Genomic DNA, 25,393 nt, shown 5'->3' with positions numbered 1-25,393 from the left:
GGACACCTGGGTGGCTCAGTCAGTTAAGCGTCTGCCTTTGGCTCAGGTCATGATCCCAGGGTCCTGGGATCGAGTCCCCATGGAGCAGGGAGCCTTTTTCTCCTTCTGCCTCTGACTCTCTGTCTCTCATGAATAAATAAAATCTTAAAAAAAAAAAATAATGAATTGAACTTCATCAGTACAAAGTGTCATCATTTATTGTCACCACCATCATCACTGTGGTCGTTATTAAAGACTATAGCTCTCCCTTTCTAGACTGCGCCTGACACATTGAAGGCTACCTGTTTACAGAACTGGATTCCATCCAGAAAGGATAATTACTATTTATCCCAATACACATCCATCTCTATTGGGGATTAGATGGACTCACCTATTCATTCTAATACAGACTGAGTATTCTGGGACCCGGGGTGGACCCCGGGTACAGAGTAGGGAATAACATACACCAATGTGGGCCTCATGGTATTTACAATCTGGGGGGAGTTAAAGTGAGGCCAAACCCACCCACAACTGAGTAGCCCTTCACCCTTGAAGAACTAAACTCCTAAGCAGGTAGATGCTTAAATTGAAAGGAACTTTAATACTTAATCAAGACATCATGGAGGCTGAGCCTAGAATCTGTAGTTAGGCAAGCTGTTTATCAGGCTCATCCTTAAGTTAAATTCAAGCTACTTGTACCCTTGCCCACCTTCCTCAGGTTCTGTTCAGATTGATTCCCACGGCACTCATGCAAACATCTAAAGAATCTCTAGACTGTGACCAAGAACACATCCTTTTCTTCCCCCTGACCTCTGACTGGAGTCACTGGGAATATCACAGGTGATCTGCTGGAAATGTTTAAAAAGAGATAATTAAAGCTTCCAATCTTCCTCTGGGAAACATTCCCTGACCCGCCCAGGCGGTCCCACAGCAATCTGTCCTGCCTGCACTGGGCCTAACCAGTTGTCACTGTTAATCTATTGATCTGTACCTTCCACTAGATCCCAGGCTCTATGAAGGCTATTTCTATTTCTGCTCTATCTCCAGCACCCAGAACGATGTCTGGCACACTGCACATATTCAGTGCTATCTTGCAAAGAAGTTTTCAGTTCTACATACAAAAATACTAATAAGGACTTTTTTCAGCTTATGCACTAATTTAAAAACTATGTATTAATGACCCTGGCTAGGTCAGATCAAAATTAAAAGATCAGCCTAGAAAAACCTAACAAAATAGAGAAGTTAGGAGTTGCTCAAACATATTTCTAGCTTTCAAGATACTCACAAAATTGGGGAAAAAATAAATTTTTAGAGCACCTGGGTGGCTCAGTCGTTAAGCGTATGCCTTTGGCTCAGGTCATGATCCCAGGGTCCTGGGATCGAGCCCCATATCGGGCTCCCTGCTCCGCAGGAAGCCTGCTTCTCCCTCTCCCACTCCCCCTGCTTGTGTTCCCCCTCTCGCTGTGTCTCTCTCTATCAAATAAATAAAATCTTAAAAAAATAAAAAAATAAATAAATTTTTAAGTTTTAACCAAAATTATACTGTTTTGTGCATTAGGCTCAAGGCAAATGACCAGATTTATGTCTCTATTTTAAACTTTGAAAGCTATAACGGAAAAACCATGCTTGTTAACAGAATGCCTTGAAATTTACTTACTCTACTTAGCAGTAAAACTTACCTCCCTTGTGAACTCGGACAGAGGAGAATCTTTAAATCAGTATGACACAGAAAGAGCACGATGAGCATATCCTAAGTTTTAGGACAGGACTAGGTTTTTACATATTTAAGACTTGGTGGTTTTCATTTCTGTGTGTAGGTTTGTGTGGCGGGGAAGTGTTTTTTTTTTTTAAGATTTTATTTATTTATTTGACAGAGAGAGAGAGAGCGAGAGAGGGAACACAATCCCAGGACTCCGGGATCGTGACCTGAGCCGAAGGCAGACGCTTAACGACTGAGCCACCCAGGCGCCCCACAGGGAAGTGTTTTAAAGGTTATTTGGTTTTTAAAAATTGCCCTGGCTACACAGGTGTGTTCATGCTGTGAAAATCCACAGGGCTATACATTGTGTTCACTTTTCTATTTGAATATTTTGCTTCAATAAAAGTAAATAAGGATTTCTAAAAATCAACCAAAAATTAGTTTAGACAACCTCCAAAGCAATAAGAAAGCATGACATACTTCTGAACTTTCAATCATTTAAACTCAAGTGAAACTCAGGCCAATATTAAGGAAATAAATATTTAAAACAAGAGAAAATTAAATGTATTGTACACTCTAATTGGTTTTAAAAGATTTGTCAGTATTGATAAACTTCTAGTTTTTTTCCATAATCAGGAAAAGAAGGAATCCTGCCTCCAATATTCGATTCAATAACCGAATGCCAGATAAGATCTCTGCAACAGGAATAAGTAGGAAATAATCCACAATAGTTGTTTATATATAATCTCTCTTAAAAGCCATTATAAAGCAATTATTCGCAGGAGTTTTTTTTTTTTTAATTAAAGCTATTAAAAGGTGTATATTTTGATGAAATACATTTTGGTAACAGTTAAATTCTGGGGGGGGCACCTGGCTGGCTCAGTCGGTGGAGCATGCGACTCTTGATCTCGGAGTCGTGAGTTCAAGCCCCACGCTGGGCGTAGAGCTTACTTAAAAAACAAAACAAAACAAAACAACAACAAATAAAAAAGGTTAAATTTGGATGCATGCCTCAATATCTGAAAATAAGGGAATCCACTTTTTGAGATAATATTATTATGTTTCACTTTACAAAGATCCACTCCTAATACCCAAAACTGAAACAAATCTAAGAAATTTTTAACTATTCCATGTGTTAAAGTAAAGACAGTCTCCCTAAGAGGAGTATGAGTCTTAACAGCTATGGGGGAAAAAATAAATGGTCAATTAAGTTGCATACCTTGGCATCCCAGTCTTTATTAAGATAATATATACACGTCACACATCTTCCATCTCCATTTGGATTATCAACATGACGTACATAACCCGTTCCATTGCCTGGATAACAAGCAACCATGGCCTGTAATAATAATGATGATGATTTTAAAAGTCTATACATAGATGAATAAAAAAGGCAAAACAGCATATAAAAGAAATCTCTGATTTTTGGCTACTCCTACACTTAAATTCTTCTAAATAAAAATCATATTTTGTAGATAAGAAGAGGCAAAGATAGCCTATGTTGACACTTATAAAGAATACAAGGGTAGGTTGGTGAATAATCCAAGGCCTGGTGAGGTCTGCCTAATGTTGAAGGGAAAAACCCACACGGGAGAATCAGAGGCCAGAAGGATTGCAGGACACACTTTCAGGATCTTTATTCACACTGATGATCAAGATCAAGTGAGTTTTTGTTCTGCTCCATGGGAGGCTCTGTCCTTCCTGAGCTTCCTGCAGACAGAACACCTGCATTACTATCTGACAGCCAAATACCTCATCTGACACTGTCTCTGAATTTAGAAGGTCAACTTCAAATATTCACTCACTTAATTTCCATGATTTAAAAAAAAGGCTTACATGACAAATTAGCATGTGACTAATTCCTCTTCAAACCAGAAAATAATTTTTTGCTCACATTATAACGAGATGTAGTTCAGAAGATTGTTTGGTATTAAGCATGAAGGTGCAAGAGAGGTCCAAAATAAAAAGCACCGGAAGAACGCACGTGTTCTAGAACTGTAGTCCATACTAACCGACTGAAACTAGAAAGAGTGATTTCACAGAAAAAAAACCTCAGGAATTATGAAGAAAACAAAAACAAAGATGATCAAGGTTACCACTTATTCCTGAAATCTTTTATTTCTCCAATTGCTTCATGTATTGAAGTCAACAGGTCAGTATTAATGTGAGTGCATCAGTATAAAGCTATCAAACAGTAATGAGATTACATCATTATTTAAGATAAAAGGCAAATGCTAATTTTTAAAATTCATATTCAACTTATTAGTGAATAAGTAACTCAGTATTCCACCTCTGAGAGACTAGGAAGCATTTTAAACCTTAAAGCTTAAAAAAAAAAAAAAAAATCACATTTTCCTAGACACCCTGGACCTACTGCTTTTTCAGAAGCAGAATTTTTGGTGTATATTCATATGTCTCTATTTTCCTGATTCCAGATAGACTTAAATGCTTTCTTTTGGGACTTGAGGTTGTTAATAACAGGCAGAATAGCATGGGTTTAGTGGATTTAATAATGCTCAATAAAAGATAAACAATTTCCTTGTCACTAGCTGCTAATGTAAGCACATGCAACAGACCTTGAACAGGAACTATAAGAAGATACCAGTTTAACAGAGCAATTAACCCACCTATAATTAATAAAGACAATTACTGTAAATTACATGATACAGTCTTATCCACAAAAAGAATGAAAAACAAAAAAACCCCAAAAACACAAAAACCAAAGAACCCAACCTGAACTCTTCTCTAAAGTGGTCTCATCTCGAAAAAGTTCACTCAGGCGTCTCCAACTATCTGGTAACCTCAGAATCTCTTGTGCAAAGAACAAAGGGGAAAATCTGTCTTTGTTCATCCACCCCACTCCACCCCACCCCATCCCACCCATCCCATAGCAAACACCTCCTGAGCACCAACTATGTATCTGAAAGGCCTTGGTGGGAAGAGAGGGGGGCAGTGACTACAATGATGAACAAAACAGAGTCCCTTGTTTTTATTTATTAGGGAACCTAGCATGGTGAAATAACCCATAAATAAACATGTATAATACACTGTTAGGTAGTTATCTTTTCATAAAGTTGAAGGATATAGAAAACAACAGGATGATTTCTAGAACAGTGGTCAAAGAAGACCTATGTGAGGGGCTTACACTGAGCAGGGACTTCAGTGAAGGGAGTGGCAGGTTGTGCAAATATCTGTGGGGTCAGCATTTCCGGCTGAGGGAAAATGAGAGCAAAGGCAGAAGTGGGTGGGCCAAGTGGTAAAGCACCGCAGGCCAGCTGGACTGAATGAGCAAGGGCAAACCACTGGAGGGCTCAGCAAGCCCTGGTCAGGACTTTGGATACTGTTTTAAAAGTGACAGGAAGCCAACGGAGATCAATGATCAATGGAGATCAATGATCAATGTTTTAAGAAAGTAAGTTTCAACTCTGTATGAATAAAAACTAACAAGTGCAATAACCTCCGTATCACCCACCACCTAGTATTTTTTGGATGTTGACTATTTGCCATGCACTATTTTAAGTAATTTGTGTGTACTAACTCATCTGGCACAACCACATGAGGTAAAAAGTATCATCATCCTCATCTTCATTTAACTGTTAAGGAAACTGAGGCCCTGGGGGCGCTTGGGTGGCTCAGTTGGTTAAGCGTCTGCCTTCGGCTCAGGTCATGATCTCAGGGTTCTGGGATCGCCCTGCTTCGGGCTCCCTGCTCGGGGAGGGGGGGAGCCCGTTTCTCCCTCTCCCTCTACCCCCCCACCCGTGCTCTCTCTCGCTCTGTCTCAAGTAAATAAATTAAACCTTAAAAAAAAAAAAAAAGGAAACCAAGGCCCAGAAAGGCTCATTAACGTTCTCAATGTCTATGACTGTAGAGGCAGGTAGGAATGCAGGCAATGTAGTTTCAGAACCCACATAACCGCTACTCCAGACTGTGGGCGGGACCGAGAGAGAGAAGGGGGCTGGCTGGCTACTGCAGTTTCTAGGAGAGTAACACAAAGGAGGCCTGCCCAGGGCGGCAAAGTGGGGAGAATTCTGAAGGCAGAAAACCAACGTGACCCGCTCATGGATTGGAAGTGGAGAGTAAGAAGAGTCAAGGACGACTCTGAGGTTTTCTCCCTATGGAATGGAATGGAATGGATGGGGTTAATGCTTTCCAAACATGGAAAGACGAGGTGAAGGAGTGGTTTTAATAACATGCATCATGGAGGAAAGGAGTTTCTCAGCAATGGTCGTGAGGAGCCAGACACCCCAGAACAGAACAAAACTGCAGACATCAGGATTATGCCTCAACATGGGATCTGTCTGTATCAGTCACCTTGGGTGACATGGTGGTACCCAGGGTGGTGACTGGTGGAGGGATGCAGTGAAATGAGAAGAGCCCAAACAAGCAGATTCTGCCCCAACCTTCAACTAGGGGCAGCATTTAACTGCAAGCTGGTACATAACCGTGAGGGAAGCAAGACAGGAGTAAGAGTCCCAGAAGATGGCCAGACAAGCCCCTCCAGCCACACAAGGACAGACTACAGAAGGACAGAGCCTAAGCACACCCAGAAAAGACAGGCTATCACAGAAAATCTAGAACCAGGGGGCCACACTCCTAGAGTTCTGGGGAAAGAGAAACCCTGTAGGAAACCTGCAAAGGTTTGGAAGGGTCATGAATTTATTCAAGTAACGCATGGCCCAATAATGACACAGTGACACTGCATTTAGTAACTGATGCATGTACCAAGACTCCTCTCCATTTGGACTATAGCAAACATAAAAAAGGTATTTCTCCAGGTATGCGGATTAAGGAGTGCATTTGTCGTGATGAGCACCGGGTGATGTATGGAAGTGCTGAAACTAAGGTAACCCTGTATGTTAACTAACTGAAATTAAAATCAAAACTTAAAAAAAAGGGGGGGATCATTTCTCTAAGTCTCATGAAATGTGGCAGTGATGAAGTTTACAACCAGTATTCACATTTAAACAGTTATCCTTAGCTATGATCTGCATCATCCAAATTTTAAAGTTCCTTAAATGTAACACAGCTTTTCCAGTTTTGAAATAATATTCGTGCTCTGCTTCTTAATTGGTAATTTTGTTTTCCTGGTGCATTTTATATATATTTGTGTAAAGAAGACTCTGACGTTGCTGTTCTTGTTTTGCTTGCTTTTAATATGCAACTAACATACTCTTATTCACAATACTTTAGTAAATTCAGTTTATTTTCTATTAACTCCTTGGTAAAGCAACTAATAACCATTCATTCTCTACTCATAAGGTGCTGCTTGAGCATCTTATTAGTTTAGATGTCATTGACAGCATTAAAAAATATTTATGGCATTAACAGGAACTTAAATAAAAACTTTTAAAAAAAGAATGGAAAAAACTATTTATGGCATACCTACCATATCACCCTACAACAAGGGCTGCTATGGTATCAGTCTGAAAGGACTTAACTGGAAAGAAAAAGAAAAAAGTGGGCACACACAAAACAAATGATGAACTGAGTAGTATAAAAAATAAAAAGAATTAGAAAAAAAAGGAAGTTTTCGTGTGGGATAAAATAAAATAAAGGGACGAGGCTTTGAGCTACATATAATACCTAAGGTTATCTTTAAAGAACAGATGTGATTTGATAAAGGTGAAGGGAAGAAAAGCAAAGTGTCTGAAGATTACAAATACAGCAAACAGTTAAGTGACAGTGGGGTAGCTTTTAAGAAGGCAGCTTCTTTATTCTAGGATTTATATGGAAGATATTATAAAGCACACTGCTTTGGTCTGCATGTGTGTACCCCCAGATTCATTTGTTGAAATCCTAACCCCTAAAGATGATGGCAACAGGAGGGGCCTCTGGGAGGTGCTAAGGTAATAAGGTAATGAGGCGCTAAGGTAATGAGGTAAGGTAATGTGGAGCCCTCAGGAATGGGATTAGTGTCTTATAAAAGAGACTCTGGAGGGATCCCTGCCCTTCTAATCATGGGAAGACACAGTGGGAAGTCGATGGCCACAAGCCAGGAAGAAGGCCCTCACCAGAAGGCATGGAGACCTTGATCTTGGACTTTTCAGCCTCCAGGACTGTGATAATTTCTGTGGTTTGTAAGCTACCCAATCTGGGGTTTTTTGTTGTTGTTTTAATAGCAGCCCAAATGGACTAAGCCACATCTATAAAAGATAAAACTGTTCCAACAGATTTACGTTAGATGTACCAGTTCTAAGGATAAGGAAATGCATTAATGTCTATCAAGAAAAATTGAAATGAGACTTATTAGGGATTAAAGTGATACTCCCTGGCTGTCCTTCTGTCCTTTCCCAGAAGCAGCAGCACCAGAAATGACTGCACTCCTCTAAGGTTTGGGGTAGAGGACAGGAGAAGAATCTAGGCATTTGTCTGAAAAAGAAACAATACAATTGCTCCTTTATAATTCTGAGGTATGTTCCTAATCTGCCATCTCTTTGAGATGCCAGCTTTAAATATTTCAATTTCCCACTGGGAAGAGCCTATTTAAACATAAGCAAAACAATTAAATACTATTTTTTCCTTTTTGATATGAAAATATACATGATTGAGGATGTTCTTAAGATAAGAAACACCATAAATTTGTTTTTCACTCTGAGAATAAAAGGAAGGAAGAGGTTTGTGATACCTCTTTGGAATCTGAAGACATTTATTTCTGGCATTGGAAGACTTGTATTCAGTATGAAGTTGAATCAGGAAACTTTTAAAAAAAAATTTTCCTTTTTGAACAGAATTATGTTAAAACATTGATTCAAAGCTAAGAGAACCAAAATTTTATGGGCTATCAAAGTACTATTTTCCCTGAATGAGGGGAACCGGTGTACTATCTGAAAATTTATCCTATTAAAATGTACTGCCTAGGGGCGCCTGGGTGGCTCAGTCAGTCAAGGGTCTGACTCTTGATCTCAGCGCAGGTCTTGATCTCACAGTCCTGAGTTCAAACCCTGCCACCCCACCCCACCACATAGGGGCTCCATGCTGGGTGTGGAGCCTACTTAAAAAAAAAAAAAAAAAAGTACTGCCTAAGTGTACACCGTACTTGGCCCTTTGTGGATGCTGACAGTGAACATTTAGTATGAACTTACTGCAAGCCAGTCATTTGGACTTCACAACAAATTTATGAGGTAGGTACAATTAATCTCTCCATTAGAGTTTAGAAAACTGAACTACGGTGAGAATAAAAATCTTGCCAAAGGTCAGAGAGACTCTAAGTGGTGGAGGTGGGATGTGAACTGAAGCAGTCTAGAGAGAAAACTCACTCACTCTGTCTGTACTCCTCCTCAATTTCTGGCTCCAGTAAGGCTTGTATTCAGTCTAGAGTTCAGATGAAATTGGTAACACGGGTTCCTACGTGATTCCCCAGCTGCTATAATGCCACATGCATAATGCTCAATTCTCAAATGCACAGATGTAGTACATATGGTGTTTTCCAACTCTATACCTTACCTTTTAAGTCTCTTTCCCAACCATCCTGGAAAGCACACCCACCCACCACCATCGCTACCTCTGGGGTTACATATCATCCCACTCAAATATGGAGAAAAATAGGTCACCAAAAGAAGTGAACTAAGAACAGGTTGGTATTTATTGTAAGAATAACCTAATTTTAAAACTGCAGACTTCAATTATACCTGTTTAGGTAAATCTCATTTCCCAAAAAAATACAATTAAAAACTTTATAAAAAGTCATGAATTTTGTTCATTGCATTAATTAGCATGGGGAGGGTAACGGAGGAGGGCAATCTACATGCATTAAAAATTTTAAATCTCGGGGCGCCTGGGTGGCTCAGTCGTTAAGCGTCTGCCTTCGGCTCAGGTCATGATCCCAGAGTCCTGGGATCGAGCCCCGCATCGGGCTCCCTGCTCAGCGGGAAGCCTGTTTCTCCCTCTCCCTCTCCCCCTGCTTGTGATCCTGCTCTCGCTGTATCTCTGTCAAATAAATAAATAAAACCTTAAAAAAAATTTTTTTTAAATCTCTAGGGGCGCCTGGGTGATTCAGTTGGTTAAGCGACTGCCTTTGGCTCAGGTCATGATCCCGGAGTCCCTGCTCAGCAGGGAGTCTGCTTCTCCCTCTGACCCTCCCTCCTCTCATGCTCTCTCTCAATAAATAAATAAAATCTTTAAAAAAAAATTTTTTTAAATCTCTTGACTTAGTTGCTAAACTTTAATGTTGTAAATAAGTATCTCACCATAAATACCCTCAGACTGTGTGTTTTGGGAGGTATATTTTTCAAATCCATGTCATGGCAAAAATGAAACTCGAATTGAGAAACAGGATTCAGGAATAAGAACAAGGACAGTTTCTCTTGTTTCAGGCCTCTAGTCCACGTGGGGCAACAAAGCCCATTCAGAAGATCAGCAGGGACTGAAACAAACTAATTCCAAGTGGAAAGAGAAGAATGGAAAAGGAGGCCCTGAGAAAGTACCATGACAGATCATGGCAGAGTTTATGGAAGAAGCTGCATCTGAACTAAGCTGAAAAGAAATATATAAGTTAGAGAGAGGGTATTTCAAACAGAATGAAGTATGTAAGGGAAGTTTTAAACACGAGAAAATACAGAACAATTTGGTGCCAAGGAATATTCAGACTCGCTAAAGCACAGAGTTCTTGAGAAGGGGGAAGAAAACTGAAAAGGTGAGGGGGCCAGCCTGTGGAAACAGCCGAGTGCCTTCTTACCCTACAGGGAGAGAGAGGAAAGCCAGCATTTTGGGGCAAGGGAGCAACAGGATCAGAACTGTGCGTCAGACACATGACAAGTTGAACGTAAGATGGCTCTGGGAAAGGGGGCAGGAAAAAACAAGACACCGAAAAGACCAGTCAGAACACAAATGCTCTACAGACAAAGAAAGGAAGCAGTCTGATCTACAGGAGGGCCTTTGGGAAGGGTGGGGAAAGAGGGAGCAGGGGCTGAGTGGAATGGGGAGGGGTCGTGACCATGAGACAAGGGAGGGGATTTGGTAAGTGCTTTCACAGACAGGAGGGGGGGACATGGCTGAACCAAAGATGGCTTACGAGTTTGTGTGTGGTTGAGAGTAACAGACCATTAATAGAAGCAGGGAGCACAGGTCTGGGAGAGGCCAGTTCATTTTTTGGACATAATGAGTTTGCCACGCTGGTGGGCCATCCAGGTGAGATGTTCAAAAGGCAGTTGGAGGGCCCCTGGGTGGCTCAGTTGGTTAAGTGACTGCTTTCGGCTCAGGTCATGATCCTGGAGTCCCTGGATCGAGTCCCGCATCGGGCTCTTTGCTCGGCAGGGAGCCTGCTTCTCCCTCTGACCCTCCCCCCTCTCATGTGCTCTATCTCTCTCATTCTCTCTGTCTCAAATAAATAAATAAAATCTTAAAAAAAAAAAAAAAGGCAGTTGGAAATGTGAGTCTGGAACTCCAAAAAGAGGTCATGGCTGGAGATGCAGACTTAGGAGCCACCTTCACATGGGATAGCTGAAGCCATGTGGCTGCCAGAGATTGCCAAGGAAGAGAGTGTAGGGAAAGAAGAGAACAGAGGACAGATTCTTACGGAATAAACTCACTTAGAATAAAAATTCATTAAACTTTGCTTTCCTGATCACAGCAAAAACAGTTAAATAACCAGGCAAAAGCTGACTAATTGTAAATGATAAATACATACTACAAAACTACAGGACTTATAAGGGCATTTAGGTTGTTTCCATAAAATGTTTTAAGAAGCTTCTTGCCATTACAAACAATATTGTGATCGACAACAGTTCTGGAGCTCTGTCACTGTAAACATCCTCAGTACCTCCCTAAAATTAAATTCCTACAAGTGAAATTATAAGTCTTTAAAATTTTTTTATTGCCACAACGTTCTCCGGAATAGTTTTATTAGCTTATACTCCCTCCACCTCTGTAGGAGTCTACACATCCTCCCACTCATTTGCCAATCCTGGCTACTGAATTTTATTCTTTTAAAAACTGCTCAATCTGATAGGTAAAAATTTATATTATTATTTTAGTTACATCTCAATTTGTGAAAGCAGTTTTCATATTTTTACTGGCCATTTAATTCTTGTTAACTGCTTACTCACATCCTTTACTTGCTTTCCTCTTGGGTTGTTCATTCTTTTTCTAAGGATTTTTAAGCTCCTTAGCTACTAGCCTGCTGTCTGGTGACATGACAGCAATTTCAACATTTTTACTATGCTCCTACAGAATATTTTAATACAATGTAGTTATTATTTGTGCAGGAAGGCAGAGTATAACCATATTAATTATTAATATAAACTGAAGTTTTAAAAAGTCCAAGAGACTTTCTGACTATATTCATAGGAATGTGAAAAATGCAGAAAAAACCCAAAGATAATAAATAGCATTGTTCCAAATTACTCCCCAAGTGGCTCAGGAATGATGGACTGTTTAACACCACACACACTACTTTCCTTACTGGGCCCTCATTCTAGCCCAAGAGAAAAGAACTTGCATATACATTTGAAAATCAACTTAAGGGCGATGCTCCCAACAGGCAGTGTGATCTACAGACATATAATGATGCCTTACTCACTCTCCATTTCCCTTTTAGGAATTGCAGTTATACTTTATAAATTAGGAAGCCATCTGGTGAAGAAGTTTCTATTTGAGCTGTCTAGCCCTGCTGTCAGAACAGAGACCTATAATTTGCTAACCTCGGCTGCAATCTCACCAGCTATGCACAAACCTTCCCCGGGCTCCTAAGCAGGGCTCTGTATTTACGCCACTCACCCACAAAGCCCCCCCTCATCCCCACCAACCGCAAACTTGAGGAGGAGGACAGAGCAACCTCTCTCCCGTGAGGAGGTTGGGGATCCCAGGCAGGCCTCAGCTTGATCCCCACCCAGGGAGTGGCGTGATTTCATTTGAGCCCATGCAAGGAGATGTCACTGGTAAGACACATACTCAGACAGCTATGGTAAACCTGTTATGTTATTAATATAACTCCCTGGCAGAGTATGCAATTTAACATTAAAAGAAAAATAAAAACAGAACAAACAAAACACTCAGCTGTTTCATATTACAAACATCTGCTTCAGCATTTCCCCAGGCCTACTGAGCAGGCACTGCACTCGGCAAGGGGATACATGGATGAAAAGTTCAATACCTGTTTCAGTTCCAGAGTCCAGAAGAGAGGTGTGATTTTAAACTATTCTGTACATTATTTCAGCATAGAGTGTAATGCATATTTATCTTAAATGGACTGGAGGGCATGGATTAGAGGTTCCTGATATTCCTCCTGGAGCACGGAGTTAACATCTGCAAAACCCCTACTGGATATGCACAATCACTGGTTAGTGTTGAAGCTGCTAATAAAAAAATCTCACTCCAGGGGCATCTGGGTGACTCAGTTGGTTAAGCGCTGGCCTTTGGCTCAGGTCATGATCCCGGCGTCCTGGGATCAACCCCTCGTCTGGCTGGGAGTCTGCTTCTCCCTCTCCCCCTGACCCTTCCCCCTGCTCATGCTCTTGCTCACACTCTCAAATGAATAAAAAAAAAAAAAAATCTAAAACAAACAAACAAAAAAACCTCACTCCGGTAAGTCCAGTTTTCTCTTCTCTCCTCAAATCCAGAGGGTACGGTAATTCGCATAAAAGATATGAGAAATGACTATAGTAGTAGAAAAGAGTCGTGGTCAGGATATGTGGTTTGGCTACAGGTATCAAAGGGGACCACTGTTCCTCCATGAGCACACATATGAATCTAACAAACCTGTGGCGAATATTCTTTGGAAATGGACCCTAGGCCTCGGGATTCCTGCTGGTTCTGTGATTAGTTCCCTGTAAGGGAATCTTGTTGTCTGATCCCAAGTAGGTTAAACTGAATCCTACAACCAGATTAAGCACTTCTGCCTGGAATAAAACTCTCATAAAAGGTACCTGCCAGAGTTCCTAGAAGGATAGAGAGGAGGGACTTTATGCAGTTTAGAAAATAGTTTGTAAGACTATTTTTGCGCTTGCTGACTAATAAATTTCTGTATGTGTGGCAGAGCTCCATGTTTTGCTTTCATAGTAATGTGCCTTTTGGATGTTAGGTTTTGGGGGAGTAGATCTATCATGCTCACTTATCTGTAGCTTGCAAACATGAGCAGTATCTCTTAAAAGAACCTAATACTCAAACAACTGAATTGGCTCAAGTTGGGTCACAACAAGGAAAGTCATGCAAAAGCATCCAGGACAGTGTGATATACACAAACAGTCTTACACAAGGTACCCAGAGAGCAAAGATGATGAATGCTCTCCTAGGAACGGGTGTCAGAAAAGACCATGCGAGGACGCCTGAGTGGCTCAGTCAGTGAAGCGTCTGCCTTCAGCTCAGGTCATGATCCCAGGGTCCTGGGATCGAGCCCCGCATCAGGCTCCTTGCTCGGCGGGAAGCCTACTTCTCCCTCTGCTGCTCCCCCTGCTTGTTCTCTCTCTCTCTCTCTGACAAATAAATAAATAAAATCTTAAAAGAAAAAAAGACAAAAGAAAAGACTATGCGGGCAAAGTGACCAATGAGCAGAATTTTGAAGGATAAAAATACAAGTTTTCCAGAGTAGTGGGAGACTCCCAGTAAAGGGAACAGAGTATTTGCAAAAGCAAGAACAAATATGGCACCTTGAGAGAAATGCAAATGGGTACACAATGTTGGGAGAGGAAATGCTCAGTGCAGAGCAGCTGGAGATGGGGCAGGAAAGACAGGCAGGGGCGGGGCAGAGAGGCTCTTACTGGCTTGCTGAGGAGCTTTGTTTTATAAGTCAGTATAGCCAAATGTGTTCAGTAAGAATCATTTGGTGTACTTCTTATATTATGTTAGAAGATCAACACTGTGGGGGAAAACAAAAGGAATGGAGAATACAATGCTGGGGCATAATTATCAATAGGGTTGTCAGGTCAACCTCATTGAGAAGTTGACATCTGAGAAAATGTTAAGAGATGAGGAAGTGAATGTTCCATGCACACTTTGTGCCTGACATGTCTGAGGAAAAGGAGGGTCAGTGTGGCCGGAAAGGAGAGCAAAGCAGGGGAGACTGGAAGATGAGATCAGAGAGGCAAGGGGTGGGGACAGGGACCACTGTAAAGACGAAGCAGGAGGGGAAGTCACTAGCGGGTTTTGAGTAGTCTGGCTGCCATGTAGAGCAAGGATCGGCAAACTACAGCCAACTGTCCTTGGAAGTAACGTTTTATTGGAACACTCCTTCGTTTACATTTTGTATGGCTGTTGTCATGTTACAACAGCACATCTGAATGGCCATGATAGAGGCAGTGTGGTCCAGAAAGCCTAAAATGTTTACCATTTGGCCCCTGGCAGAAAATGTTTGCTGACCCCTGGTGCAGAAAATGGACTGAAGGCTAGCAGGAGTGAAAGACTATTTAGAAGGCTATTGCACTAAATCAGGTGAGGGACAATGACTGCTTGGGCCACGGTGGTAAGAAGTGATTGGATGAATAAGCAGATTTCCAGAAAGACTGGCATGGAGTATGAGAGGATGACTCTAAGACTCTAAGATTCTGGCTTGAGAAGCTGGAAAAATGTAATTACTGTAAACAGATGAAGACAACAGGTGGCACAGCCTGAGGATGGGGGCATGTGGGAGATCAGGGATTCAGTTCTGAACATGTTCAGTTAGGGTGTGTGTAAGGCACAGTTTTAGGAAGACAGTCCCTGCTCTTAAAGAACTTATATTCCAGTGGGACAGAGAGGAAAACTAATGATATTTCAACACAGCCAACAATGAAAATGACCAGGCCAGGCACGGGGAAGTTGGGGTCAGAGAAAGCTTCTGAAAAATGGGTCTTGAAAGAAGAATGTGGATTAGCCAGACAATAGAGGTCAGGGAGAATGTTCCAGGAAAAGAAAAAGTCACAAAGACAACAGAGAGCACAGTGTGTGTGCATATGCATGTCCTGTGTGTAAACTATAAGCAAGGGGGAACCCAAAGCACCAGGCAAGGGGTGTGACAGATGAGGCAGGACATATCCAAGGCCACTCCCCGGAAGGTTAGTGTTCCTTGATGATTAACTTGGGACTTTATCTTATGGGTACTAGGGAGCCACTGAAGAGTTTTGAGCAGGGAAGTGACATTACCAACTCTTAAAGTTTTCATTCACTTGGGCAGGTGACTGTGAGGCACATTTCTGAAGCACAGCTATGCAGTCATGAGTCTGCTTTTTTAAAAGATTTTATTTATTTATTAGAGAGAGAGAGAAAGAGAACATGATGGGGGGAGGGTCTGAGGGAGAAGCAGACTCCCTGCCGAGCAGGGAGCCCTATGCATGACTCCAGGATCATGACCTGAGGCAGTCATTTAACCAACTGAGCCACCCAGGCGCCCATCAGTCTGCTTTTCGTATTGGAGTTGGTAAACCACAACTATTTCCTTTTGTGGGGTACTCTTCAAAGGAATGTTTGTGTTTTGTTCTTAATTTGCTATTCTTGATGCAGAATCAATGCAACAACAAAAAGCTGATTTTTAAAAAAATTCCCAGGGGTGCCTGGGTGGCTCAGTCGTTAAGCATCTGCCTCGGGCTCAGGTCATGATCCCCGGGTCCTAGGATCGAGTCCTGCATTGGGCTCCCTGCTCAGCGGGGAGTCTGCTTCTCCCTCTCCCACTCCCCCTGCTTGTGTTCCTGCTCTCACTGTCTCTCTGTCAAATAAATAAATAAAATCTTTAAAAAAATAAACAAATAAAAATTTCCCCAAACGAACGAATGCACTCAAATGAAGTACCTGAAAGTGTCAACTTCATCCTAGCCTTACTGCTTTGGAGAGATAGTCCATAATTGCTAAAATGCTTATTTCAGTTTAAGACTTAAATGGGCAGAGAATCAGGACTCTTTCTTAGCTGAAAAGACTGCTCATTAAAAACATATAAATCAGACCCTTAAGAAGTTTTTCAATAATAATAACAATAACAGTAACAACAACAACAGCATAACTCCCTTTCTAGGCAGATAACCAAACACCTTTTCTTTTTTTTTTAAGATTTTATTTATTTATTTGACAAAGAGAGACACAGCGAGAGAGGGAACACAAGCAGGGAGAAGCAGGCTTCCCGCTGAGCAGAGAGCCCGACGTGGGGCTAGATCCCAGGACCCCAGGATCACGACCTGAGCCAAAGGCAGACGCTTAATGACTGAGCCACCAGGCGGCCCATAACCAAACACCTCTGAAAAGTGTTTGTGGTGTGACCGACAGAGGTTCCAGTCACAGCCTTTGTATTTTTACAGAACTTGAGTTTACAGAACTTGCATATGAGGCATCTCATGTCAGTCCTGCCACACCTCCACAAGTGATGTGGGAAAGTCACAGTGCTGAAGGGCTTACTCCGCCGAGCCTTCATACCACTGCACAGAAGTATAGTTACTGCAAGCACCAGATCTGGTCCCAGAAAATAATGATGGCCCTGTTTCAAATAACATTAACCTCTACTCTGCTTTTATCACTTTGAACAAGTTTAATGTTCTTTGCTTTTTGCATCATTCTTAGAAAAGTTCCTGAATTTCTTATAAATCGCCCTACCTAGACACCCTTGTAATATTTATTTTCTGGGTTTCCCCCATCAGATTTTGGACTCCTATAGAACATGAAGCAGATCTTACTAATCTGTGCCAAACACAGGTGCTCAGATCTCTATTGAGTAAATCAATTAATGATTAAGGGTAGAGAGAAAGGAGAGAATAACTTGAACAACTTTGATATGATCTATTGATCATTTTTTCTTCCGGATGTGCTCTGCCAAGTGTCTTTCTCAGCAGTGCCCCGGGTGAGCATCTGAAGACCTTCGTGAAAAGACATCATCTGCACTTTAATACAAAATACAAGCTGAGTTTTACCATCTTAAGCTAAAAGTTGACAGAAGTATTACTAGGTTATGAGAAATAAATCTGAAGTTCAACAACCTTCCATTTGCACAGGATGACAAAAATAACACACATACACTATGTACGTATGTGCATGTGTGTACACGTACACGAAGAAGCATAGTTACTAAGTTATGCCAACAGACTGGTTTTCATTCAGGACCATATAGCTTTATTTTCGGTCTTGGCACAGCTTATTTTTAGGAATGGTCAAGTAGGGGAGTGCTTGGCTGGCTCAGTCAGAGGAACATGGGACTCAATCTCGAGTCATGAGTTCGAGCCCCACGTGGGGTGTAGGGATTACTTAAATTAATTTTTAAAACCCCCAGAACAAAAAAACTTAAAAAAAAAGGGGGGGGGGGCGCCTGGGTGGCTCAGTTGGTTAAGCGACTGCCTTCAGCTCAGGTCATGATCCTGGAGTCCCGGGATCGAGTCCCACATCAGGCTCCCTGCTTAGCGGGGAGTCTGCTTCTCCCTCTGACTCTCCCCCCTCTCATGTGCTCTCTCTCATTCTCTCTCTCTCAAATAAATAAATAAAATCTTAAAAAAAAAAAAAAAAAAGGAATGTTCAGGTAGGTGCATGTGGCTGGCTCAGTCAGTAGAGCCTGTGACTCTTGATCTCAGGGTTGTTCAAGCCCCACGCTGGGTATACAGCCTACTTTAAAAAAGAATGTTTAAGTATACCTAGTGAATGGTTTAGGAGAAGAGCCTAAGTAGAATACAAGATTTCCATAACAAGCATTAAGAAGTTAAGTTCTCTAAGCCTTCACACCTACTGACTTTCAGGCATAGTGCCAGGAACCAGCAACCTCCAGTGTTTCTCTCAAAGCCTCGTTCCCACAGGCGAGAACAAGCATCTGGGCCACTCTGCTGCTTCTCCCTGCTCTTCAGAGCCACCTGCTTCTTTGACCCACAGTTTTCTGCTGGCCCAGGCTCAGTCTTTATGTCACAGTGTTTACGGAATCCTCTTAATAACTCATCTACCCTGCTCATCTGATCAACATTATGTGTCAGTCTACTATAGGCGAAGTTCTACAGACTGTCATTCAGTATTATGTCTAAATGTGCTGGGGTTTTTTTATTATTATGTTCAGTTAGCCAGCATTTAGTACATCATTAGTTTTTGATGTAGTGTTCAACGATTCATTAGTTGTGTATAACACCCAGTGCTCATCACAACACATGCCCTCCTTAATACCCATCACTGGGCTACCCCATCCCCCCACCCCGCCCCCCTCTGAAACCCTCAGTTTGGTTCCCGGAGTCCAGAGTCTCTCACGGTTTGTCTCCCTCTCTGATTTGCCCCCCTTCAGTTTTCCCTCCCTTCCCCTGTGGTCCTCCATGTTATTCCTTATGTTCCACATATGAGTGAAACCATATGATAATTGTCTTTCTCTGCTTGACTTACTTCACTTAGCATAATCAATGTGCTGTTTATAAAAGAGGAAGTTGTGTTTTGGTTCTAGGTGGGGCCCAGTGACTCTAACCAAATTGACTCATGGGCCCTAATATAAAAACTGAGGACCACTGCTATAAGGATTGGAATTTGAAGAGAATGTTGCAAGAAGTCTTAAGGTGAAGTATTAAAGGTGAGGCTCCACTTCTGCATATAATTTGAGAGAATTTTAAGTAAATTAATTATGAAGAACCAACCAGATACATTTAAGAGTCTTGAAGAAAAATCCTCCCATATTTGATTGATAAGATGGTGAGATGTGAGTTGTGCAATCTAATAGTTCACTTCTTTTTGAATCCACCTGTAGGCCTGTGCCAGCCTGGGAGGAGAGTCTACTTTCTTTAGCCTCTAGCCAATTAATCTACATTTTTATCAATGATTTTGAATGAAGAGACGGAGGGATTTATCAGTGTAACTTTTCTGAATAGAAGTTTAGATAAGTGCACTTTACAGGAAAACCACCACCAAGGTATTACTACGTGCTTTTACTTAACTCTCAGAATCCCTGCGAGACAGGTATTATGCTCATCATGTGGAGTAAACTATGCAAGGGGTAAGATGGTTTGGAGAAAAGGTATCTTAAAACAAAACAAAAAACCAAGGAGTTCTGGTTGACCATAAATTTAAACTAGCCACTGTGTCGCTAAAAAGCTATGGCCACATTAAGCTATATTAAACAGTTCGACTAGATTCTGTACTACTCAGGCCCTATTCATTTCTGGGGATACATTAGAGTATTTTTTTTTTTAAATGGCCAAAGTGGTGAGGGCAATGTCTAGTAAGGAACAGTGGCAGGATGTGAATAGGTTCAGCCTGGAGAAGACACATTCCCAGTAGACCATAATCTCCAGAATACAGGGACCGAGTCAGATAAAAATAGCACCACATTTTACGTAGAGCTTTCCAGTTTGCAAAATGGCTTTTACCTTCCCCAAAGGCCACACAAAATAAAGGAAGCACACTGAGATTAAGAAGACTGGGATCTGAAGCCAACTGCCTGCACTCAAACTCCAACTTTGCCCCTTCCTGGCTGGGTCACTCTGGACAAATTATTTAACTTTTCTGTGCCTGATTTCCCTTGTCCGTAAAGTGAAAATAACAACGATATACCTGCACTGCTGATGAACTAGTACACAAAAAAGTGCTTAAAAACACTGCCTGTGCAGCAGGTTAATGGCAGCTCTGACCGACAGCTATGGGGCGCTGGGTAAGTCCCAAGCCTCCAGAGCCGTGTCCTCATTCGAAAAATTAGGATTATCACCATCTACTTACAGGGCTATGAGTTAAATAAGACAAAAAAGGGAAGTGTTCTGTAAATCTTAATTGCTTTTCTTTCATGAACACCTTCATCATCATCTCTGAGAGAGCCTTACGCCAGGCACTACGCTAAGCATAATCTTTGTTATCTCATTTAATCCTCCCCACAACTATATAAAATGCCTACTTCTACCAGCCTCGCTTTACAGACAAGGAAACAGGCTTAGGATGGCTAGTTTACATGAGGCCGCAGATCTAAGTGGTCAGCAAGACTGAGAACCCAGGTCTTTTGGACTCTATAGCCCACTTTAGAGCCTCCATGCTATATGGCTTTTCATACACATTCCTGCATTTACACATCTTGGCAGCTAACAACATGAATATCTCCTTAATCAAATAAATGAATGTTAGCAGTCTTCAACGTGGTACAACTGTTGCAAGGAAAGAGGAGCTGTGGAAAAGACTCTGTCCCTGCTCCATGCACCTGCCATAAAGCGCAGGGAGATCTATCACATTGTCTGGGCCAGGTTTCTTTATTTCTAAGTTAAGGAACCTGGACTATACAGTCTTTCAATCTGGTTTGAAGACCATAATGGTTCCATCTGGCAACACTTTTTTAAAAATATTTAATTAATTTATTTATTTGAAAGAGAGAGAGAACACAAGTGGGGGAAGGGGCAGAGGGAGAGGGAGAAGCAGGTTCCCTGCTGAGCAGGGAGCCTGATGTGGGGCTTGATCCCTGGACTCCAGGATCATGACCTGAGTGGAGGGCAGATGCTTAACTAAGCCATCCAGGCGCCCCCCCCTTCTGGCAACACTTCTGACAAAGCATTCTAAAAACTCTAGAATTTCAAAACTGGAAGAGACCTTAAAGGTCTGGCCCAAACTCTTTAGACATGGGAATCCCCAAGGACAAAAATCTGGGTTTCCCAATCGATTTCCAAACCTACATTGCTTCTTTTGTAATGACACTGAGTAGACATTTCAAACAGGATTAAAGGAAATATAACTGGCATCACAAAGTCCAAAAATAATGGGTGCCAAAGTTAAACAGTAGTAACTTTTATATTCTAAAAACTCAATTTATTAGTCACTACAAAACACCAGGTTTTATTGCTTAAAATACCACGTCAAAGACACATTAAGCTATTATTTTCTAATTTTGTGAATACCAAATTCTAATAAACAAACAGGGTAACCTCAGAATAAATTATTTTGATAATAAAAGCCTTGCGGTAGCACTAATTAGCTTTAAAAATTTTTTTTTAATTTAAAAGATTTTATTTATTTATTTGATAGCAAGAGAGACAGCAACACAAGCAGGGGGAGTGGGAGAGGGAGAAGCAGGCTTCCTGCTGAGTAGGGAGCCTGATGCGGGGCTTGATCCCAGGACTCTGGGATCATGACCTGAGCCGAAGGCAGACGCTTAACGACTGAGCCACCCAGGTGCCCCTAAAAAATTTTTTTGAGAGAGAGTGGAAGAGTGGGGCGGCAGGGAGGACAGCGAGAGAGGAAAAAAAGAGAATCTCAAGCCGACTCCCCACTGAGTGGGAAGCCCGTGCGGGGGCTCATCCCACAACCCTGAGATCATGACCTGAGCCTAAATCAAGAGTCTGATGCTTGGGGCACCTGGGTGGCTCAGTCGTTAAGCGTCTGCCTTCGGCTCAGGTCATGATCCCAGGGTCCTGGGATCGAGCCCCGCATCGGGCTCTCTGCTCGGCGGGAAGCCTGCTTCTCCCTCTCCCACTCCCCCTGCTTGTGTTCCCTCTTTTGCTGTGTCTCTCTCTGTCAAATAAATAAATAAAATCTTAAAAAAAAAAAAAAAAAGAGTCTGATGCTTAACCGACTGAGCTACCCAGGCACCATAGCTTCTTTTTTTATTTTTTAAAAGCATTTATAGAACTACTGGGTAAGATTTTGAAACTATTGTTATGAAGGCTAAACAAACCGAGAATAACTAAAAATTATCATAATTTCTGGAGACACACTAAAACGCAAAAATTCAACTACAATTTTATATATTCAAGGGTGTATAAAGTCTTAAAAAAAGAGTATTAGGGCTAAATATAAAAAGTCACTATAACACGAAACTTTACATTTCAAAACAGAAAGAATAAGAATTAAAAAAAAAAAAACAAGCAATTTCGACTCTAACACTTAAGGTAAATGTTATTTAAGTCATATAAATTATTTATTATGCATATTAAATAGACCAAATGGTGGCCTAGATCTGTCTGATTCACTATGCTCTCACTCACCATAAATCCGTAACTTTAATGTACAAAATGTGAAAATACAATGAGAAAACTACAAATGTTATGGTGCTACAGACAGGGTAAAACAACATACAGTATAATGATCAAGTATAGCAAGGTTTAGAGTTGGCCAGCATGGATTCAAACTCAGCTCCACTACTTATAATCTCTCTGTGGGCATAACAACAGTATACACCCCAAAGGGATATTATGAGGATTAAAAATAGAATGCATTTTGCACCTGGTACCCAGTAAACATCCAATAAATGTGAGCTATTCGCATCACTGCCAGTCTGCCCCTCAAACACTGATGACACAGGAGGATGTCCTCTCTGCCCATGTGCTAACCTTTGCCTTTGTTTTCCCAGTACCCACTGCCCCTCGTCCTTGGGCAACCCTGACCTGTGGTTCTCAATCTTGTTTGGGTGAGATTCACTCTCTACCCTCTGGGGTGAGTGTATCAAGCCTGGTCAGAGACTAGTTCAGAAATGGGCACATGACCCAAGCCAATCGGAACCAATGGGATACAACTCCAGGATTTTATCTGGAGCCCTTGGTAAAGAGAGGCTCTCTTCCTATGTACATCTCTAGGATGAAAATCTAAAACTATTGGGGCCAACTTGCTGTCACATGAAGAAAGCTTGCAAGAGAGTAACAGAAGAGCCGAGAGAGCAAGTTTTGATGGTATTATTTGCACCCTTGGTTCCAACTGTGTCAGAGGGTTGATCATTAGGATCTACAGTTATAGGGACCAATCTTTTTTGGTTTGCTCAAGCCTAGGGATTTTTCATTTTGTGGTTGACATTTGCATCTGAGATCTAACACATTTGGTACCAGTCACCACCTAGACTAAGCTGGTGACCAAGGATGTAGTAGAGCTCTGCCATGAAGGGCATGGATTTGAAATCAGCAACATCTGGTTTCTAACCCTGGTTCTACCACTCACTAAACATGTGAACTATGGGCAGTTTGTTTAAGCCTACCTCTTCATCTGTGAAGTGGTTTGATACCTGCCTCAAAGGGTTCCTAAAAGGGATACCTGGCTGGCTCAGTCAGAAGAGCATGCTACTCTTGATCTCCAGGGTTGTGGGTTCAAGCCCCACGTTGGATATAGACATTACTTAAAAATAAAATAAATAAATAGGGGCACCTGGGTAGCTCAGTCAGTTGAGCATCTGGCTCTTGGTTTCAGCTCAGGTCATGATCTCAGGATCCTGGGATCAAGCCCTGCGGGGGGCTCTGTGCTCAGTGGGGAGTCTACTTGCACATTCTCCCCTCTTCCTCTGTCCCTCCCCCTGCTCTCTGAAATAAATGAATAAATCTTTAAATAAATAAATAAATAAACTTAAAAAAAAATAAAACGGGTTGCAGAGGATAAATGTGACAATGCCTATAAACTGCTCAGTCTTCCACCTGACAGGGATTAACACTCAATTAGTAGAAGCTATTAATGTATCATTGATCTCAGATCGATCTTCATATCTGACCTGAGTTCCACATCTATATTTCCAGTGGTTTAGCCATTTCCACCTACATAGTCCCCCATCCTCAAATTTAACATTGCCAAATCTCATCTTAACCTATCTCCACGCTGCCCCATTACTCCCCCTGCCTCAAAAAAAAACCCTCATTAGAGATCAATTCTTCACCGATGAATGAGAATGTGTTCCTGGGATCCTAGGAGTCACTCTAGACTGATCCTCCTTCCCTGTTAGCCAATCCATCACTGAGTCCCGCTAAATCTCTGTAGCCTCACAGGAAAGAATGTTCCTCTTCCTGGTGGTAAGAATAAGGGCAGGACCCCTCCCACTCCAGGATGTGTGACTTTTTCATTGGCTTTTCAAGGAGACCTCCCATCCTCTTACCCCTCCTTCTCATCTTTCTCCTTTTGGCTTCATCTCTTTCCAGATCCAGGACAGATGTCTTACCAGCCCTCTTTATGTTTTCCTTCACCTCACCCTGCAAACTAGCAAATTTAAATGAATCCAATCTTTGTAGCTATACCCAAGTTACTGAGCACCACTGCAGGCTGTCTCAGCCATTATTTCAGCCCCAATTTTTAATTCACTAATGGAGATGTTCCTTATTTATCTGAGGTAATTAAGGCAACCAGGAAGAAACTTCCTCAGCTTCTTACTCCCAATGCATCTAAATGTAAAAGCCCCATCATCTCATTTCTGTTAATCAGAATGGCTGGTGTGTACAAGATACACAGTGTGGTGATGGAATAAATAAAGGAGGTGTCCTTTCTCTTAGGTAGGCTAATCCTGCCTCCTACAGCGCCTCTGGAATGTTAACATGCATACAAACCACCCAAGGATCTTATTAAAAATCCATATTCTGATTCAGGAGGTTTGAAGCTAGGGCCTGAGATTCTGCATTTCTCCCAACAAAACAATGCTGCTGGTTTGAAGCAACATTTAGAAAAGCAGGCTCTATAGTCCATCCTGTTCCATCTCCTCAGAGACCTTTTACTCCAAGTCAACATCTTTACCCCTGTATCTTCGCATCTACTTCTCTGTCAGCTGCTCTTTGCCCCAGCACTGAACATACCTGTCTCTTCTACTTTAGAACAAACCCTCCTTTGCTCCTCTATTAGCTGCCATCCAATGTTTTCAACTGCTTGGCTCCACAGTTTCTATGAAGCACAGTTTATGTCTTGGTGCACAGAGTAATTAATGTCTTCAGCAATTTTTTTCATGACACTTCTAAGCCATAAGAAATACCTATTAGTTCTCTTGATTAAGCAGTACGCACCAAACCACTTGGCAGGTATGAAAGTCCTAATAATTTTGTACCTTGGCAGCCCTGTGTAACTTTTCCAACCCTGGAATCAGATTGGACACAACAGCCTCATTTCCTGCTTCACGGTTATTTTTAGGTGGTACTTTCATTTTTTTTTTTTATCAGAACAAGCACT

At 41.6% G+C, this 25,393-nt stretch overlaps 1 protein-coding gene and 1 non-coding gene across 2 annotated transcripts in view; both read right to left on the bottom strand.

Annotated features, from left to right (window-relative positions):
- The window catches only part of EGLN1 (egl-9 family hypoxia inducible factor 1), a gene marked incomplete at its 5' end in the record, with an annotated part of 59,096 nt that overhangs the window by 7,020 nt on the left and 26,683 nt on the right, over nucleotides 1-25,393 (bottom strand). The window contains one exon of the mRNA XM_021696149.2: nucleotides 2,898-3,017. Coding sequence (XP_021551824.2) covers nucleotides 2,898-3,017 — 120 coding nt within the window. The remainder of the gene's footprint in view (nucleotides 1-2,897; nucleotides 3,018-25,393) is intronic.
- On the bottom strand, nucleotides 17,363-17,448 carry LOC123325210. Its single transcript, XR_006540310.1, has one exon. It is a non-coding gene; the product is annotated as a small nucleolar RNA SNORD35 (small nucleolar RNA).

This window comes from Neomonachus schauinslandi, chromosome 6, assembly GCF_002201575.2.
Source record: "Neomonachus schauinslandi chromosome 6, ASM220157v2, whole genome shotgun sequence".
Taxonomy (NCBI): Eukaryota; Metazoa; Chordata; class Mammalia; order Carnivora; family Phocidae; genus Neomonachus; species Neomonachus schauinslandi.
The sequence above is the reverse complement of the archived record's forward strand: the minus strand, read 5'-3'. Positions and strand labels throughout refer to the sequence as shown.